Source organism: Paramormyrops kingsleyae, chromosome 5, assembly GCF_048594095.1.
Source record: "Paramormyrops kingsleyae isolate MSU_618 chromosome 5, PKINGS_0.4, whole genome shotgun sequence".
NCBI lineage: Eukaryota > Metazoa > Chordata > Actinopteri > Osteoglossiformes > Mormyridae > Paramormyrops > Paramormyrops kingsleyae.
The window spans coordinates 20,211,526-20,230,793 of record NC_132801.1 but is presented as its reverse complement, the minus strand read 5'-3'; the positions used below and the strand labels follow the sequence as shown (position 1 = coordinate 20,230,793).

Sequence of the window (19,268 nt, the reverse complement as noted above, 5' to 3'; positions counted from 1 at the left end):
AGTTATCCAGCTCTATAGAGGTAAGTTAATGTTGCCATGGTGCTTTTTCATTTTTATTCTGTAAAACCATTGGCACAGATGGAAGTATTGTGTACATTGAAGTGTATGGGGTCACCATCCCTATAGAAAAAGAAGTGATAACACTTTTAATGGAATCATCCTTAACTCTATAGCCTGTCAGCCAGGACTTTGTATCACCCACTGCTCTGCTCTTTGTCACGGGTCAAGGTGTTAATGGTTCTGGTAGCCTGCTGGTCTGTGCTGCCTTCATTTTAGAATAATGTAGGGCATGGCTCTAGGGGATTGGGTAAGTCTGACCCGGCCCCCTTCCAATCATTCCATGCGGTGACCGCCCACCTGGTAAGTACCCAACCATGAGCTGACTGTGAGGTGCGTACATGAGAAGCTCAGTCTATACCAGAACCAGCAGGAAACAGTGGTATGAACAGCAGACTGTCTTTTTAAAAACAGCATTATTCCCATCAAAAGCATGTCTCTGTCTCTGTTTGGTTTAACACCTACACTATATGTACAGAAGTACTGGGTCACCTGGCCATTACACCTAGAAGAACTTTTATGACATGCCATTCTAAATCAATAGGCATTAATATGGAGTTGGTCCCCCCCCCCCCTCCTTTTTTTTGCAGCTGTAGTACAATTTTTCCCTATTCGTTCAGTAGAGCATTTGTTAGGTCAGGCACTGATGTTGGACTTGAAGGCCTGGCTTACAAACTCAATTCTAGTTTATCCCAAAGGTGTTAGATGGTGTTGAGGTCAGGGCTCTGTGCAGGCCAGTCAAGTTCTTCCACACCACACTCACCCAACCATGTCTTTATGGACCTTGCTTTGTGCACTGTGGCACAGTCATGCTGGAACAGAAAAGGGCCTTCCCACAATGTTGGAAGCATATAATTTTCCAAAATATCCTGGTATGCTGAAGCATGAAGAATTCCCTTCACTACAAATTAGGGACCTAGCCCAACCCCTGACAAACAACCCCATACCATTATCCTTCCTCAACCAAATTTTACAGTTGGCACAATAGAGTCAGGCAAGGAACGTTCTCTTGGCATCCATCAACCCAGACTTGTCCATCAGACTGCCAGACAGAGAAGCATGACTCATCAATCCACAGAACATGTTTCCACTGCTCCAGTGTCCAGTGGCGGTGTGCTTTACACCACTCCATCCGACACTTGGCATTGTGCTGGGTGAAGTGAGGCTTGCATGCAGCTGCTCGGCCATGGAAGCCCATTCCATGAAGCTCCTAGTGCTCAGTTTTCATGCTGGGGTTTATGCCAGAGGAAGTTTGGAACTTTGTAGTTACTGAGTCAACAGAGCGTTGGTGACTTTTACACACTATGTGTCTCAACATTCGGTGACCCCACTCTGTCTACTTTACATGGTCTGCCACTTTGTGGGTGAGTTTGTTGCTCCTAAATGCTTCCTCTTTGCAATCATACCACTTACAGTTGACTGAAGAATATCTAGCAGGGAAGAAATTTCACAAACTGACTTATTGCAAAGGTGGTATACCATGACACTACCAGACATGAAATTACTGAGCTTTTCAGAACGACCCATTCTGTCAGAAATCTTTGTACACCTGACTGCATGGCTAGGTGCTTGATTTTATACACCTTGTGGCAATGGGTCTGAATGAAACACCTGAATTCAATGATTGCGAGATGTGTCCCAATACTTTTGTCCATATAGTGTAGCCTTCCCACTCACCTGCGACACGACAATAAAAATGTGTTTTGTAAAAGAACATTTTATGTTTTGTAGAAGGACATTGTGGTTGCTAAGACTGTCACAGTGGGGCTGAGAAATGGATTTAAAATGAGCTCCATCAATTAGATGGATTTAGATGGAAAATGTAGATCTTGACTGAGTGTCATAATCAGAAGAGTCATAATTGCTTCCTAATCTCTCAGCGTGCATTCTGTCTGACAAACTCCTCTGCCTGTTCCTTCACCCAAGTTTGACAAAGTGATGTAACAGTCATATTTAGGGGAACGTGGGACTCCCAGAAGAGATTGTTATGTTCCAGGATGGCAATTACAGAATTGCTATGGCATTCTCCGTTTATGGGCAGATCAATGCATTGTCCTGCAATTCACATGCTAGATGATCAGAATATAAATATGTAAATTCCAGACAGTTTTAAATGTAAATTGAGTGCCCGTAGCTAGGTACCAAACTCCCCTCCATCTTTGCTCGATGACAGAAATGCACCTCTCAGTGCCCCCCCCCCCTTTGCAGGGCTACTTCAGACCATTGTGCTGAAGAGCTGCCCCCTTCCCAGCCCATCACCCGCGACTTTACCATGAGAGGTACTCGCGGAGGCTGAAGTGGTGATTCTGCTGCAGCTGCCCAGGGGAACTTAGAAACCGCTGTCCCCATTAACAGTAAGAGACTGGGAAGAGCTGAAGCCGATTACAGCTGCCGAGCTTCTCATCTCCAGAGTATTGAAAGATCTTTGTAGTTCCCTCAGTGCTATTAGACGTCATATGTAAAAGGCTGTGAAACCTCTGAACCACATGGAAACGCCTGGAATTGGTTTCGTTTTTTAGACAATTATATTAGTATTTTTATGTTAGTGTTTATTGAACTGCATGGTCTCTGTTAGTGCCTGGCTTTCAGTGTTAAGAAGGCTTGTCCTGATGGCGTGAGCGTTTTTCCAGTGTGTAATATTCGTTCCCTGGATTTGGTGAAATTGTCAGGGAGGTGTTCTCTTGGAAACCTCTCCCACTTCCACTTATCCCCATTTCTTGGAAACTTTCGGTTCCCACCAGATGATCGATGACGTGCGCTCATTTGTAAGCTGGCATCATTCGCTCTGATGAGCGATGCCGTTTAACGGAACCATCTGTTTGGACGCTGGGTCACTATGCCAGGCTGTCAAGTTTTCCATCTGAAGTGAGACTCAATTTTACAGGGAGAAACACCTAAGGAATTTGATCGCTTTTATATTTCATTTATATTATATTTTGACATATACCACTTTTTGACCTGATAGATTTGCATTTTGAACAGGGAATTAGTTCATTCTTCAAACCAGTCTAGCTCTGCAGTTTCAGGATTTTTGACATTTGAAAACATGTTTTCTTTACTTTTGCTTGACTTGCTGTCTGCAGTTTAGGAGAACTGTTGTCTCTGAGGTACCCTAAGTGTGTGCAGGTGTTTCTGCCAGTAAGTACACTCTGCGATGGACTGGCATCTCTTGCAGGGGGGCACTGCCCTGTGAAATACGCTGCCAGTGAGGCTCGAGCCTCGCCCTCACCCCGTGCTGGACAGGCGATCGGAAGAGGATGATCCATTTTACTTGTACTCACTTTGAAGAATAACATGATCATTTCAAGTGATGAGACTAAAATTTTATATTTAATACTTTTTGGTAGCAGGGCTTAAATGTGTCAATCCATCTTCTAACTGTTGGCTTTTATATATATAGCATGAAATAAATTAAGGGATGTTGTGAAGTGGTGCTGTCTTTTGAACTGACAAAGGTTATTCATTACAACTAAAAAACAGCATTCCTGAGGGAGTGTCTGCTGATATGTGACTAGGCAAGCGGTACTGTGGCCTTCTGCCCCCAGGGTCAGGGGTTCAAATCCCACCCTTGTTCTGTGTATATGGAGCTTGTGTGTACTTCCTATGCTATGTTGGTTTTGCCTGGATGTTCCAGTCTTCTCCCACAGCTAAAACATGTAGGTGAAATGGTGTCTGAATTTTCCATACTATGGGATGAACTGGCATCACATCCAGACTGCTTGGTGCTTCATGCTCTCTATAGCCCGATACTGGGTAAGTGGTTAGACGATGGATGTACTGTAGGGTCCTTTCTCACATCTACCACTCTAATTGCTGGCTATGGTCCCTTTTTTGTGTTTGCCTTGTTAGGGTAATTGAGGAGAGCAGCCGTATGGACTCATTGACAGTGTAATTATGTGGACTGTTGTAGACCTGCTGGCTGTTAGGTTTCTGAGGAGCTTGGCCATGAGAAGCTGTGCAATACCGTATCCTTGCTGTGATAGCCTCCATAGTGCTGTTCCATGTCACCGGGTAGCACAGTGTGCAAAGCAGTAGTTTATGATGAGTTAGGAGGTTTGGGGGGTTTGACCACCGTTCTGACACAGGGCCTGGCTTAGGCCGGCGTAGGGCTGAGTGGTGGAGAGCAGGTGAACTTACATGGTTGGGTTTCTTACTCTCTGCTCCATCTGCCTGGTTCAGGTGGGTCTCTAAAACCACCGAAGAGCCATCTTGCAGTTCACCTGCTTTGGCCTGGTTTGGAAGCGTCACTACTGCTAAAAGCAGGTTACTAGGTGAGTTAGAAACCACAGAACAGAGGCCCCAGAAATAACACCTGCCATTCTCCTATTTATATCCACTTTCCCCCTCTCTTTCTCCTTCCCTTTGTCCTCCAGTCTTCCTCCATTCCTCTGTTCTACCCTGGGTCTCTCTGCCCTAGCTCTTGTGTCCTGGATAGCTCTGTTACCCTAACCCCCCTGGGCACGCTAAGCACCAGTTGGCCCTGATGTTCACTGTTAGCCAGCCACTCCTGCAGAAGGCAGGGTGACAGATTCCACACGCATGTCAGCCTTTGGTACGTAAGCTGACACTTAAGTTGCAGCTGACATTTAGAGGACCCTGAATAAGCTCCACAGCTGGACCAATCAGGGGTAGCATGCCAGAGTGAATCAGAAGTAATTATACAGTGTAGGATAGGGTATAATAGGATATCCGCTGAACTGGGAATTTACCAAAGAAGACCTAAGTTATGCCTTTTTAATGGTATCTGCAACCTGAATGACGAGAAAGTTTCCCAATTACATTTGTACAGTGCATTCTGAGCCTTACTAGAGAGTTTGGTTATCGCCGAATTTCTGTTGTTGGTACTGCTTGTTCCACAGACCTCTATCTGATGAGTCCAGCTCATCTCTCTGGAAAAACGTGGAGAATAATTATACCTGATTTGGCATGGAGCATCGTGTGGCCTCACTGTACCTGCGGCTCGTACTGCATTCTGAGCTCATCAGCACACAGGGGCCCGTTTTCAGACCCCGGGCTCACTAACCCGCTTGTGGGGAGTCATTGCGTGGGCCAAGAGGAGTCCTGGCAGAAGAATAGAGCCTGACATGTGGCTGTAGACAGCCTTGTCAGCGTGCATTGGCACCCCACCTCACACCTCAGCTGGTTTAAACAACCCCCCAGGGGAAAAGCCAGGCTAAGCGTAACTTATGCCCTATTTCCGAGTCATACCGTCCCACAGCAGGGTGGGAAGTCTTCCTTCCTGCATCCAATCGGGTATCGTGAACAGTATGGTTAAGAAGTCTTTTAATAGGTTTTCATTTGTGTGGCAAATTAGCTTATGCCTGTTGTTTATTCATTTAGAAGTTCTCTTATTTTCAAATATCAAGACATAGATCTCCAGGAGCTTCAAGGTGTCCGAGCTGTCGGTCACAGTGTTTGGCTGCTGTTTGGATGTACCCGTTTAAAATCAGAATGCAGTTTCCTGACCCGGTCCGGCCAGGTCAAGCAAATTGTCACCTTCTGTAAACACATTAACCAAGGAGAGCTGAGTGGACAGGAGGAAACCAGGATTTAGGACAGTTCTCCTCTTCTCCAAACTTTTGCCCAACGTAAGATAACTGGGCCCACGTCCAGCCTCCATGACCTGTTTGCCATTGCATGACAAACGGCTGATCCTCAAGGAGAGCTACTGGCATAGGATATATACATATTTGTTATACATATTTATTATGATGTAACGCCCCCAGACCCCACTGGGTTACCGCATGGCCTTTAATGTTGCCTTTGATGCCTCAGATGCAGCGGTACTAAGTTCCCCTGCTGTCTGGCATGTGGCTTTGGCAGTGCGCCTACCCCATAGTCACACGGAATACGGGATGGATTACACTTCGCACAAAGCGTTCAGGTAGGTTGGCTATTCCATATGCATGTTGTGGGGGAATCATTTTCAGCACAGATCAGAACAAAGCGGACATGGGAAGGCTGCCAGCTCCGGCTGATGCGTATTTGCCAACTTCATTATGTATTTTGACGTTCTTTTCTGCTTTTCAGAGTCTCCCAGTTTCTCAGTTCATTTTCTTTTAGTGCCTAGGAACCAGGAAAAGTCACCTGTCGCGTGTCTCGAAGCCCGCTGTCCCGATACGTTTATTCTTATAAATCCATTTTCCTCAGTGGTGTCTCCTCACCACACACCACGGTCACAGTCCATGGCTGAAGACTCGACACAAAGAAAAATGGGCAACTGCATCCATTTATTCAGCTGGGCTGTAACTGAATCAGCATCTTTCTTCAAGGGTACAAGAGTCAGATCCTGCCCCATAAGTTACCTATAAAGCTGACAGTAATATTAAATGACAAAAAACAAAGCACCAATATGTGTTGTCCACAAACTTTTACTATATACTTTTTTTAAAACATGGGATGAAATTTATGTAATTTATACACACTTACAATGGATGAAGGGTGCTTAAAGATGTCCTGTAATGCTTTTCTGGTTTTCCCTTTCCTTTAGTGTGTTATATATCTTTATATAATCTTTATCTGCATGTAAACGGCCTGTAAAATCTTAAGGTCTGAAGTACCCATCAATGGGAGTAACTCTCACCAGCAGAAACCACTCTTCTCTAATCTGCCTGAAATGGCCTATTGGAAATCCAGCCCTTATTTCTGTGACATGGTGAGGTCACCTTGTAACACAATCCTTATTGGCCGTCTACCTGCAAGCTTGGTAGCTCACACAACCCACAGCCTGCATACCAACTACTAAACCAGGATTTTGTTAGCCATGTGTTGAAGACATCTTCTGGTCTGTGAGGAGAAATGCATTATTACTTGTGGATTTGTCATGTTTAAAACAATGTAGGTACTTAGAGTGTTCAAGGTGGATTGATGATTGCAAGCTGAAATGTTACGGTCGCATTCCAACATAGGCTTCTGCAAACTTTCTAGTTTCTAATGCCTTCTGTATTTTTACACGTGTTACACCGAGTTCTGCCTGCAGAGAACCGTATGTCTGGTCATGGGTCTGAGAACAGCTTGGAAACCACCGGACACTGTAATGAATTATACCTAAAACAAAACAACACAAAAGAGTTTGCCTCGGAAAAAAAGCGAGCCAACTTTCAGTCTAGTCCATATAAACCTTCAGTTGTAAACTTTGGGTAAATTATTGCTTTCAAGCAATACTTTGCTTTAGAGATGATCAGCAACTGCCCAGTATTTTTCACTTTAGTTTTGTGCAGTGTTGCGATGGACACGAAGGTCTTTGCATCTGATTCAGCTCAGCATAATGCCGAGATATTATCAGACTGGAAGATGACGGAATGTGTAGGTGTGGGCAAGCTGACCAATCAGAGCACACTTTGCACATCGGGGGCGGGCCTTAAAGACACGGGAGCTCTAACAGAGCGTTTCAGGCAGAACGTGAATAGAGACAAATAATGTATATTTGGAACACTGAAGCATGTACATCTATTTTAGTAGATCCCAAAATAATAAAATTATGAATATTGAAAATGAGCATGATAGGTCTCCTTTAAACAACATCACATTCGCTTTTTGCGATACTGTTATTTCCATGATCAGTTTCCTTTCAGCTTTTCTTCATCCATGTAAATGTTTGCCAGCGTCATGCTAACTGTCTCCATGCTTCAGCCTAAGGTGGTGCCCACAGGGTGAATTTTAGCACCTGGGCATGACGGGATCTGAGGATAGCTGCTCTGTTTTGATGAAAATCTGAATCCATCACATAAGGCTTATTTCAGAACACGTCCCATGTCAACTATGCAGCTGCCAGCTCGTTGCACCTAGAGAATACCGATTCGCAGCTTCCCAGAAGCCCTGGGTGCGAGAATGAGGCGGTGCCCTTATGCGGAGGGATCCCACTCTGTCAGCATAATTAATTCTCGCACGCTGAGATAATGTTGTTAGAGAGATGGCTGCATTTTGTCTAATGAGATCGGCTCTGCTGCGCAGTTACGCCGCTGGTGATAAGATTTAGTGAGGGATGGCGGTGTATCCTGAGCACGTCTGCGTCCTGCGTGATAACGGCGGGCAGGCACAGTCCGGCTGTGCGCATTCAGCTGCATTCATGAGTGCGGATCACCCCTGATCCCAGTCTCACAAAGCGCTGGTGAGGCCGAGGCGACCAATATGGAGGCGGGGCAGATCGATACGGCCTCCTAAGGAGAGATATGGGAATGAGAGATTTCACTGGCGTCCAGTGAAAGGCCAGCTTTTTTTTGCCTTTATGTGAATGCCGCTGTGGGCTGAGGTGAAATGGAAACGTTGTGAGAGCATGTTCAAACTGCAGAATGGAAGGAGAATGAGTGGTAAAGTTAGGGTGAGTCCCAGAGGGGAGACAGGTGTTGGCTGGGTTTATCTCCAGCGCACTTAGTTGTACCTGGAGTACATTTAGCAGTGAAACAGCCATTTTCCTCAAAATACAACATTGAAGTGAATTATGGGGGCTCTCCATCCATCTGATGGGTCCTGGGCTGACAGGGACCCTAAGAAATTTGAAAACATTGGATCGATCTGGGTTGGGGGCCCCATATAAAATGCTTTCATGGGGCCCACAATTTCTAGTGGTGCCCCTGTGTCTAGGTGTTCATCTGCGAGGCAGATGTCTTTCGGTTCCATGTTCGGTGACCAAGGTTTCCTTTTCTTTTTAATCCTTAGTGCTTCTTTTCTCTCCTCTCAGGGAAGCATCCGGCAGTGAGCGGAGCAGTACAGTGTCTCCCTGACTCAGCACTGTTTTTATCTCAGTCTTTGCAGCCTTCTGAATAGATTTTTGCATCTCCCATTATTTTTGCTGTACCGTTCAAACTGCTGTCCCTCCCACCCTGAAAAGGAGAAACAAAGTAGTCCACTCCCTTAAGTGCAGTTGGCTTTCCCACCTGGCTATTTTGTAGCAAAACCGCAACAATATTCAATTATACTTTAGGACAGGGGCACAAAACCCTGCCTGGAAGTGAATTGCATGCCCCTATGATAGATGAAGTGAGGCAGACTCTCCCCTCATTAGTTGCAAGAGATGAGAAACGTGGAGAGACTGTGGCCAATTAGTCTTGTGCTGAAAACTTAACAGCCTTTCCTTAGAAAAAGTCGCTTCTCTTGGGGTCCATAGTGACCCGCTGTTCTTTTGTTAAGGCTGTTAGCGGGTATTAAGGCACCAAGCATCAGGGATCCGAAGGGCAAGCATCAGGAATCCGAAGGGCACGGCCTGGTGGGCGCGCACCGTGCGAGTAGCAAATTCTCCACACCATTAGTCATCTAACCTTAACCTTAATCCTAACCCTTCCATGGAGAAACAGTTTATGCGATTTGTTAAAAAGAATCTGGGAGCCTCACAAACTGTTGCCTGTTGGTCAGGTAGGGTATGATTGGCTGTACTATGGGGACATCAAGCTTCATAACCTCATGTGACTTAACTGTTCTAATGCTTACCCAAACTGCAAAACCTTGATCTAGATTTGTACTTTCTGGACCTGAACTTTCCACCTCTGTCTGTAACGGATTACTTTTGTGAGTAACGTCCCCAACAATGTGAGCTGCAGCTCAATGACAAAATAACAAAGTAGCCACTGAGTGCAGACCGTGTAGCATAATGGGTACCTGACACTTTCCTACTCATGGAGTACATTTTATTTTTGGTAGGTAAGTGTCACTCAAGAGCTTCATACTCTGACTGGTGCAAATACTGCTGACGCAGACACCCTCATGACCCCCCCCCCACCCCCCCCAGCCTCGTTTGTTATTAGGCACCCTTTCCATTTTCCCTGTCTACCAGGTCAGCTGCGACACTGAGTATCAGAGAGACTCCTCCTTCGTCCTGAGTCTAGCACTAACAAAACTGTTATTTCTGTCATGGATTTACGTCAATGCAGGACGCGGACCAGAAGGTCAGCTTCTCATTTTACACGGCTTACTGGCTGTGGTATTAAAGTAACTGAATTACTACGTACCATTTCCCCCTAATTATCCTAATTTAATTTTGATTTATTTGACAGATCAGTATTTTAAATGTAAGCTAGACAAGCTGTGCACCTAAAGGAACTCATTATTTCACAGTTGTCTTCCTGATGTACTACTGCAAGCTCCCCAGCTCATAGTTCCCCCCCCCCCATCCAAATAAGATGAAAGTGTTGGCACATGTGTGGCATGTGCTGTTATGGCCAGTAAAAGTCAGTGCATGCTAATGTAGTTGTCAGTACTTGGGGGAGATTGATGTCCAGCCTTATGTTCCTCAGATGCATAGAGAACTATCAGAGTTGTGACAGAATTCATTGCGGCACATGCATCAATGAAAATGAGCATGTGTAGGATGAACAGCCACACTGCCATTTATGAAAGACAGAGGGACTTTGTCTTTATGTTTACGTATCAGCGGGCACGTCTGTCTTACCTAGCAGCCTATGTTTTTGGATCAGACCCAGAATCAAGTACTTGTGCCCTCCAGAGAACATGATGTATGTGGAACTTGTCCATCGAACTAACTATAGCACCCAGGCCCAAGACAACAGGAAGACAGGTGCACTCTCTGGGGGAAAGAGGGAACCTGAAAAGGAGGTGAGTCACCCCAGTTGTCCTCTAGACTCTACTGGTATGGAGGAGACAAGTGGCGGCATCATAAGCTTGGAGGGCTACAGTTTTCATGCCGGGAAACGCAGTGGTTTTGGGAATATTGCGTCAGAACTGCTGTCTTGTCAAACACTTTGTCAAAGCTGAATCTCAAGTCAAGCGCTCATCCACAATCTGAGCTCAGGAGCCCCCCCATGCCTTAACTGGACTTTCCATCTCTCTATCTCTCTAAGCAGTAGCTTACAGGACTTGGGTGGGGGGGTTTCACACCCATGTCCCCCATTTGTTTTTATCTGTTCCTCTTCGGGATGTCCCGTTGACAGACTGATATTTACAGTGGTGTGAGAAAGCCAGGACACTTCTCAGGATATTAATAGCACGTCTGTATATCATGTATCAGGAACAAATCTCTTCCCTACATACCGAGTGCAGGACAATAGCTAGCAGCAATAAAACACACACAGTTAGTGTATTACAGTCCACTAGGCATGGATAACACTGGCATATGGATTAATAATGAAGAATCATGTCATTTCAGGCCAAGGGAGACAATTCAGTAATTCAGTAGTTTGTGTGTTTGAAGGGCTGTATAGTGGAGGAGAAACACACATGGGTGCCATATGTCAGGGCGAAGAGGCAGGCTAAGGAAAGGCCGTTAGTTATGTCACAGACCTCTGTCACTGTATGGTTTCATCAGAGCATCTGGTATATCGCAGATCCTGTGTAGTTGTAGAATGCAGTGTTAATATCGAATTTCAATGTTAAAACACATATTCTATGGCTGGCGTGTTGAAGTCGTGCGTGTTAAATTTCCGTGAGACATACCCGTTAGAGGACCGCCAGCCTCCGATAGCACTGTGTCATTCCACGCAAAGAGTCAGCATCTCTGAAACCGGGCTCATGCTGGTGAAGGCGAAATCTACACCGGCAGATGAAGCACATGTACAGGTCAGACACACATAAGCAGGCACAGTAAGCTGGCATCACGAGCCCGCTTTGAATCTCCACCAGACTGGCCTGAAAGCAGAGCCCCGCCCCCTGGAGGTCAAGCAAACAGCATTTCATGATGGACCAGGCCCGGCAAGCCTGCAGGCAGAGATTAGGCAAGAACATAAATCTATCTGGCACCCAGTTTGATGGATTTACGTGTGTGTTGCCCTTGGACTGAATCAGGAGAGAAAGTCAACTGAATGAGGAAGGCAGCGGTGCTGCGGGAGGCAGAGCAGCCGGGCCCTATTGTGCATGTGCAGCGTGTGAGATATTACGTATAATTATACCTCATTTAAAAATGCATTATCAGAGATGATGGGGGCTCTAAAGAGCAAATATAATTATAATGACCCCCAGCTCTATATTTCTTAATCATAATGTTGTAGAGATAATGATAATATAATCATGAGGATGACTCTGACCAGGATCTGCGTGTGTGTGCGTGTGGCATTGTGTCGCTGCGTCCTGAATGGGCCCTGTGTCCTCTCCACATTGACTCATCTCCTCCCTGCCGCATCTCCACCCACTAACATGTCCTGGTGTTTGCTTTGTTACTCTGTGCGACTCTCCTGACGAAATTCTGCCACTTCAAGGTACTCTTATTTTCTCATAATTCTGTTACATTTTTCTACAGCTTTGGAAATACAGGAAGTGTGTTCTGTAATAGTCAGGACGACATTTTAGCTGCTGCGGGATGCGTGCTGAAGTGTTAAATTAGTTATGTTGAATTACTGATCATGTCTGTCAGTTTTAGACTATGGAATCGACAAAAACACCAACTGATTGTCATAATGCATTTTTATAATTCATTCTGACTGGCTGACGCAGATTTTCCTCTTAGGTTTCTGTTTAGTGCACTAATTTCACATGAATTTCATTAGCTTGTGTATTGAGTAGAATGAGATTACCCTCTGACGCTTTGTGATGGTCGCTGACCTTGATCAATGGGTTTATCTATGAGTGCCTGTGTGGTTTTCCCCAACTAGAGGAGCCCCAATAAATCTGAGAGTAACTATGTGACAGAAGCGCATGTCGCTGTGGCATTCAAGCCATCTGATTGGGCAGCTAGCTTTAGCCCGGAATGATAATGAGGCAGGGATTGGGTGAACCGGTTACGGTGACACAGCACAGTGCGGCTGTAGCGTTGGGGGCTCGTGGCAGCCGGGTAATGTTGGGAACAGGTGGATGGGGCTTTAGCATTGCCGGGGGGGATGTGAGCGGCGGGGCTCAGATTGCCTACTTGTGTTTGTGTGATTTAAAGGCGAGTGATCTGCTGCTTAGTCAGAGAGTGGCGATCGCTCATCACGTGTTGATTGCATCCTTCTCATCCCGCTGCTTGGTGTTTATTGTCGTTTTCCTTTTTGGGCTTTTTGTGTTTAGGCGGTGTGAGCTATAAGTGCCACGGTATTGGTTGCCGCGTGTTAGTACCGGCTGTGGGTGGGGAGGTCTGCATCACCGATAGGGAGCCGCCTTAGCAGGGCTGTCGGCCAGTGATTAATGACGTTCCTCAGAGGGGGATTATGATAAGGCCCCCCCCCCAGTCTGTGGCCTCGGGCCCGCTCTGTAACATCTGCCGCATCGCTTCAGCACCGGTGGTCCATCTGAGCCTTTGCTCTGTGCTGAAGACTATAAAATGAGTAGGAATCCGTGTCAGGAGCCGAGATTAAGGCGGGGGGGGGGCCTTCTGCTGAAGCGTCACGTCACCCAGCCATTGCATACAGTTTTGTTTTCCCTCGTTCCTAGAAAAACACCCAAACCTTGATGCCGACCCCAGTTGAGGCTCTTTCCATGACACATTTCCCATCTTTACACTGATTTCCTCGTTACCAGCGTGAGATGGCTTTTTTCAGCCCTTTTCCTAAACCCATCCTATCTAGGCTCCATCCCCAGTTCAGGTCCCTGTTCTTTCCTCTCATCCCTGTGACACGTGGTTCTGTCCTCCATCCTGCCCCATCCACCTTTATCCACCCAGCATGGGATGTATATCTCGTCTCTGCGTTGAGCGGGTGCAGTTAACATTACCGTGTGAGCCGGGATCTGTAAGCAGGCTAAGTGAACATGTGAGCCTGCCTAGGAATTTGTGTGACGTCATCTCAGCCAAAGTCACAGTGACAGTCGCCTGGGGGCTGAGCAGGCAGGTCTGAAACCATGTGGTGGAATTAAGTCATTTGTACTAATTCACTGCTTGAGTAAACTGGCCCTGGAACAGTTCTGCAGGGTTTAAAAGCTTTGTAAAGCTTTCTCAGTCTTTATAGCTCCTGAATAAGAGAGAAATCTGGCACATAAATATTGCAAAGGTTTTGAGTAACTGCAGTATCCAGGCAATACTGATGATCATTTTTCATCTATCAGGTGGAAATCTGCATTGAGGAGAGTATTTCTGATGATAATTTTTTTTTGTATACCTAATCAAAAGGAGTATTATAAAGATGTTACTAAACACAGATAAACACTGGGATGATAGTTCTGTACAGTTTATGGCAGTGACCAATACAACTCAATCCAGACCAGTCGATTTCCTGTAGTACTCGATAGGGCACAAATACTTAGTAATAACTCAGTTACTACTGAAGTACAAATCCTGAACAAATATAGTTGCTACTTGAGATAAAAGAAGCATCACAATTCATTAATGATGAACAAACATTTAACTTGGGTTATTCATGACTTGTTCCTTCAGTAGTTCAGAATTGTTTACAGAGCTAAAAGATATAGTAAATATAGTAACTGCTTGACATAAAACATGTCATGATTCATTAATGATGAATTAATATGAGATCAGTATGTAATTAAGACTTATTTTGCGGTTAATACATGAGTAATAGTAAAATACTACGATTTGGCCCCGTCAAATAATGTGTTACCGTAACGTTTTTAGAAAACGGTTTGTGATCTGTTAACATTTTGTGACTGTCAGGATTTAACTAATTGGCGGGACCACCATTAGGGGGCGCCATTGATAACGAGTAAAACCTGACTATGTTTATGAATGGAGTACAAATGCTTCTAGAGTAATAAGAATTTTATTTTGTCTATGTCCTATTCTTTAAAATGTTTTTAAGACTAGAACTTGTAGGCATATATGCTGTTCCGGTCAGATCAAAAAAAAATCCATTCCTGGTACCAACGGTTCTGTAGACATAGGAGTACGATCGTGTTTTCAGAATTTTGGTGTTGACTTGGTACCAAACTATCAGGTTTTGTGACATCCTTGATCCCAGGTTTGTGGTATAGTTCACAAAACATCTTCCATACAGTATCTTCCATACAGTATCTTCCATACAGTGTCTTCCATACAGTATCTTCCATACAGTATCTTCCATACAGTAACTTCCATACAGTGTCTTCCATACAGTGTCTTCCATACAGTATCTTCCATACAGTGTCTTCCATACAGTGTCTTCCATACAGTATCTTCCATACAGTGTCTTCCATACAGTGTCTTCCATACAGTATCTTCCATACAGTATCTTCCATACAGTGTCTTCCATACAGTATCTTCCATAACTTTATCCAACACAGCATCATGGTGAACTTGACAAGTGCACCAGGAAGCTGGTGAGATGCCAGCACGTCACACCCTCACACATGTTACAGGCAATTTAAAGACAGCAGGTCACTTAAAGCACCTGGCATGCTGAGGCCAAGGGGAGGCATTGAATCCTGAAAGCGTGAGGCCACAGTGCAGCCCGCTGAGCCAACGCGCTGCCCGTGAAGAGAAGAAACTGTGTGATATGAACAACAACAAAAAAAAAAACTTAATGAACTGTCCATTCTCCTGGGCCTTTCCCATTGACAGTACAGAAGCAGTGGGGTAATTTTCCACTGCCTGATGTACACACTGCATGTCTGTGCCTGGTATTAAACCGCATAACCTGTGCAAAGTTCTAAGGGGCCCATGTTTGCAGAGAGGTGTATGTTTGACTGCAAACAGAGCGGGGTGTGAGGATTGCCCAGCAACGAAAGCAGACGTGCGGCGTCCTCGGGATCTCAGAGCTCAGCCACAAAGAGGCTCTTCATTCAGGGCTTTGAGGAAAACACGCGGCAGGACGCATGAGGGCTCGCAGTCAGGTGGCTGAGAAGGCCATTCATGACTCCGAGTATTTTTACACTCGCTGAGCGTTTTCTTAATGTTTACACAAACTCCAGCATCCGCAAACACTGCCGAGTGTGCAGTGGAAGCCTAAGTTCTTTTCTGTTATTTTTAACTGTTGATGTGTAGCCATCATTTAGATATTTTTGTTCTCATACAAAATATTTGGTGTGCTTGTGAAAGAAATACGGGAATATAGAGCATAAGTCCGCTTTCTCCATGTTGTTTATAAAAAGCAGTATGTTTGGATTCTGTGATTTGTCACTGTTGTGGCCCATGAAGTGTTTTCAGATAGCACTGCTTTAATTAAAATGTTGACACAGATCTTGCTAAGACTTGGTCCTGCTATTAGTGCCGCTGACATGTAGATGGGTACGGTTACGGGTATGAGTGCCCCCGACTCGGAGATGGGTACGGTTACGGGTATGAGTGCCCCCGACTCGGAGATGGGTACGGTTACGGGTATGAGTGCCGCCGACTCGGAGATGGGTACGGTTATGGGTATGAGTGCCGCCGACTCGGAGATGGGTACGGTTACGGGTATGAGTGCCCCCGACTTGGAGATGGGTACGGTTACGGATATGAGTGCCACCGAATCGTAGATGGGTACGGTTACGAGTATGAGTGCCGCCGACTCGGAGATGGGTACGGTTACGGGTATGAGTGCCACCGAATCGTAGATGGGTACGGTTACGGGTATGAGTGCCAGACATCTGGCCATTACATCTACAGGAACCTTTATGATATCCCATTCTAAATCCCAAATGTTTGTAAACCTGATTGCATGGCTAGGTGCTTGATTTTATACACCTGTCAATGGGTTTAAATGAAACACCTGAAGCAGTGTTGTCTGGTACTTTTGTCCATATAGTGTACCTCCACCGGTGAGAACTTAATTTATACACCTTCTGTGCTCCATCTATCCATCCATCCCTCCCTCCATCCATTCAATTCACTCAAAAGTTCTTACCCAGTACCAAATCCTTCTGCTTCTTCCTGTGTCCTGTCTTTTCTTTTAATATCACATTTCTGAGGCACCAACCCCCTCGCCGACTCCCTGATGTATGTTTTCCATAAACACATGCTGCTACAGTATATATTCCAGCAAGTGTGAGCTGTCCTGGGGTTATCCACTGGCCTCAGGGAAGGGCAGGTGGCGGAACTGACCTCCACACAGGGGCAGGAGCAATGAGCCAACCTGGAAAGCAGCTAAAGGCAGAGAGACAGGGTGTTTATCAGTTGGTGTGCCGTTCTTCCTGTGCCTTTAAACACTTTGTGTTTGCAAGTCTGGGCCCACAGGCTAACAGTTAGTGCTCAGCCTTTATTCAGCTCTTAAACAGGAAAAAAACACTGTAAAGCTTTAAATTCCACATGTCACATCCCATCCTCTGTGAATGCCCCGGAGCCCAGATTCACAGCCAGCCGAATGACAGTGTAGGGAAGCTCACTGCGGCACAGTGCTCACAGAGGACCCACATCGTGCACGCAGGGGAAACGCTGCTGATCCCCAGCAGAGAGCGATCGCGATCAGAGACTGAACTGGGGGGAGCTCGCTATCTCTGCTGTGTGCATCTGCTGCTCCTTTGCCGTTGAATCTGAGGCATCGTCTCGGTGTCCCTGTCTTTGCGCTCAGGCATCGTCAGTCGATAGATGAACATTTGTAAGGTGACGGCCAGTTTCGCCAGTGGCTGGTACAGGCTGGGATTTCTGGAACAGTCTGATACAGTGAAGTTTACAATGACCACAGGGAAGGAAGTGAGATCCCGACCGTAGGAAGCCATCAAATGAAAAATGCTTACCTGAATACTTGGATAATGGCATTTGGATATGAATTCCTAAAAATGATGTGGATTGCAGTTATACGATTGGCTGCTCTTAGTGTCTAAGCTCTACCCCTATGTTAGCATTAGACGCTAAACCAGGGATACTCAAATGGCAAACTCCACAATTCGATATGGACCGCGCGATTAATCCGTTTCCACTGTGCCCAGCAAATTTTATCATAGAGGATCCCCCCTATCAGTCAGTGAAATCTACTCTAGTAACTGAGTACCCCAGCGCCAAACCAAAGATATTTAGTCACTAAGTGCAGCTTGCTGACTATGGTAGTAGTCCTGACCAGCAGGTGCCAATGATTCCCCGGGGGACGTGGGCCTCTCATAGGCTTCTCAGGTAACTGCTTATGTTGCTATTTGCAAGCAGTTAAAGCTGAGTGCCTGCTGTCCCTGGCGTAAGCTCTCCAGCACTGTGTGACCTGCAGTGTGTGAAATGTGTGTGCAGTGTGTGCTAACAGGCATCTGGCTGGATATGAGCATGCAGCTACGCTTTTTTACGGCATTGAGGTGAAAATAAAGATCAGTGTTCTCCTTATGTGGTCATGTACCTGCTTTGTGAGCATTCAGATTTGTGGACGGAACACATTAAGACAAATGCGTCATTGACAAATTGACTGTGAGGAGGCTAATTTAGTGTTCAGTTCAGCCTTCTTAGCTGGCCCACAAAAAAAGCGGTGAGCATTCGCCCTCTAGTGGCTGATTAGTGAAGTCCACGGTCGAGCTAACTGGTCCACCTGTTCACTTTCTGGGGTGGATGGCACGGGCTGGGAGTGGAGTGATGAGCAGGTTGTTGTTAGACTCTTTGTTTAGGATGCTTCTGTGTGATGTTCCAGTTGATCCCATGGAGATGCTGCCTCCTTGCTGTCTTCATAATGATGTAATCAGCTTTCCATGTCTGTAAGTGATGATACTGTTCTCCTGCTGGAACAGCTGGAAACCAGAGTTCTGTTTGAGGAGCTTCCTAAATGCCGCTTGATGAGAAGTCTTCAGTCGGTTGGTTCCTCCTCCCGCAGGAATGAAGCGTCCCTCCAGCTCCCTCCGGTTGGCAGAGAGGGGGCAGTCTCCGGACGGCGAGCTGGGCTGCTCCCTGGGGGGCCAGGACGGCGTGTCGGAGCACAGGCCCAGGCGGGAGAAGAAGCCCAAGACCTACACCTTGTGCGAGGTGTGCAACATCCAGCTGAACTCGCCCGCCCAGGCGCAGATCCACTTCAATGGCAAGTCGCACCAGAAGAGGCTCAAGCAGATTGGCAACAGAAAGCAGAGCAGCAGGACAGGTAAGGGACCTCCTGTACCATCATAGATCCATCTCCACATGGATGATCTGGTATACTGTTATGGTACCATTTCAGATGGGATGTATTCTGATGTTATAATATCTAAGCAATTGCCCCAACCGACCATGAGGAAAAGTGGACCATTCATCCTGCACTGGTGTCACACAGAAGCCTGCACTGACCTTACCCCAGCCACATGCGTTGTGATCGGGCATTTTAAGTTGCTGCCCCAAGGCTGTGGAGTGACCTTCCTCCATCATTGCTTTTTGCAGATTCTGGTTTTAAAGGGCAGCTGAAAACTTACCTTTTTTTCTCAGGCTTTGGGGAAAACATGATCTTGTGAGAGCATGTTTTGTTATGTATTATTGTCTGTTTTTCACTTGAGTATTTTTACATTGTTGTTTGGTTTTTGGTTTTGTTTTTCTGCATTTTAGTTTTGTACAGCGCCTTTTTGGCTGA

At 45.9% G+C, this 19,268-nt stretch overlaps 1 protein-coding gene across 2 annotated transcripts in view; it reads left to right on the top strand.

Annotated features, from left to right (window-relative positions):
• The window catches only part of LOC111842551 (zinc finger protein 385C), a 146,249-nt gene that overhangs the window by 45,278 nt on the left and 81,703 nt on the right, over positions 1-19,268 (top strand). Inside the window, exons 1-2 of one of the 2 annotated variants that reach the window (XM_023809279.2) lie at positions 12,140-12,200; positions 18,549-18,809. In XM_023809279.2, coding sequence (XP_023665047.1) covers positions 18,551-18,809 — 259 coding nt within the window. In that variant the 5' untranslated portion in view covers positions 12,140-12,200; positions 18,549-18,550. Of the gene's footprint in view, positions 1-12,139; positions 12,201-18,548; positions 18,810-19,268 lie in introns of those variants that run through there. The other variant, XM_023809278.2, reaches the window with a different exon arrangement.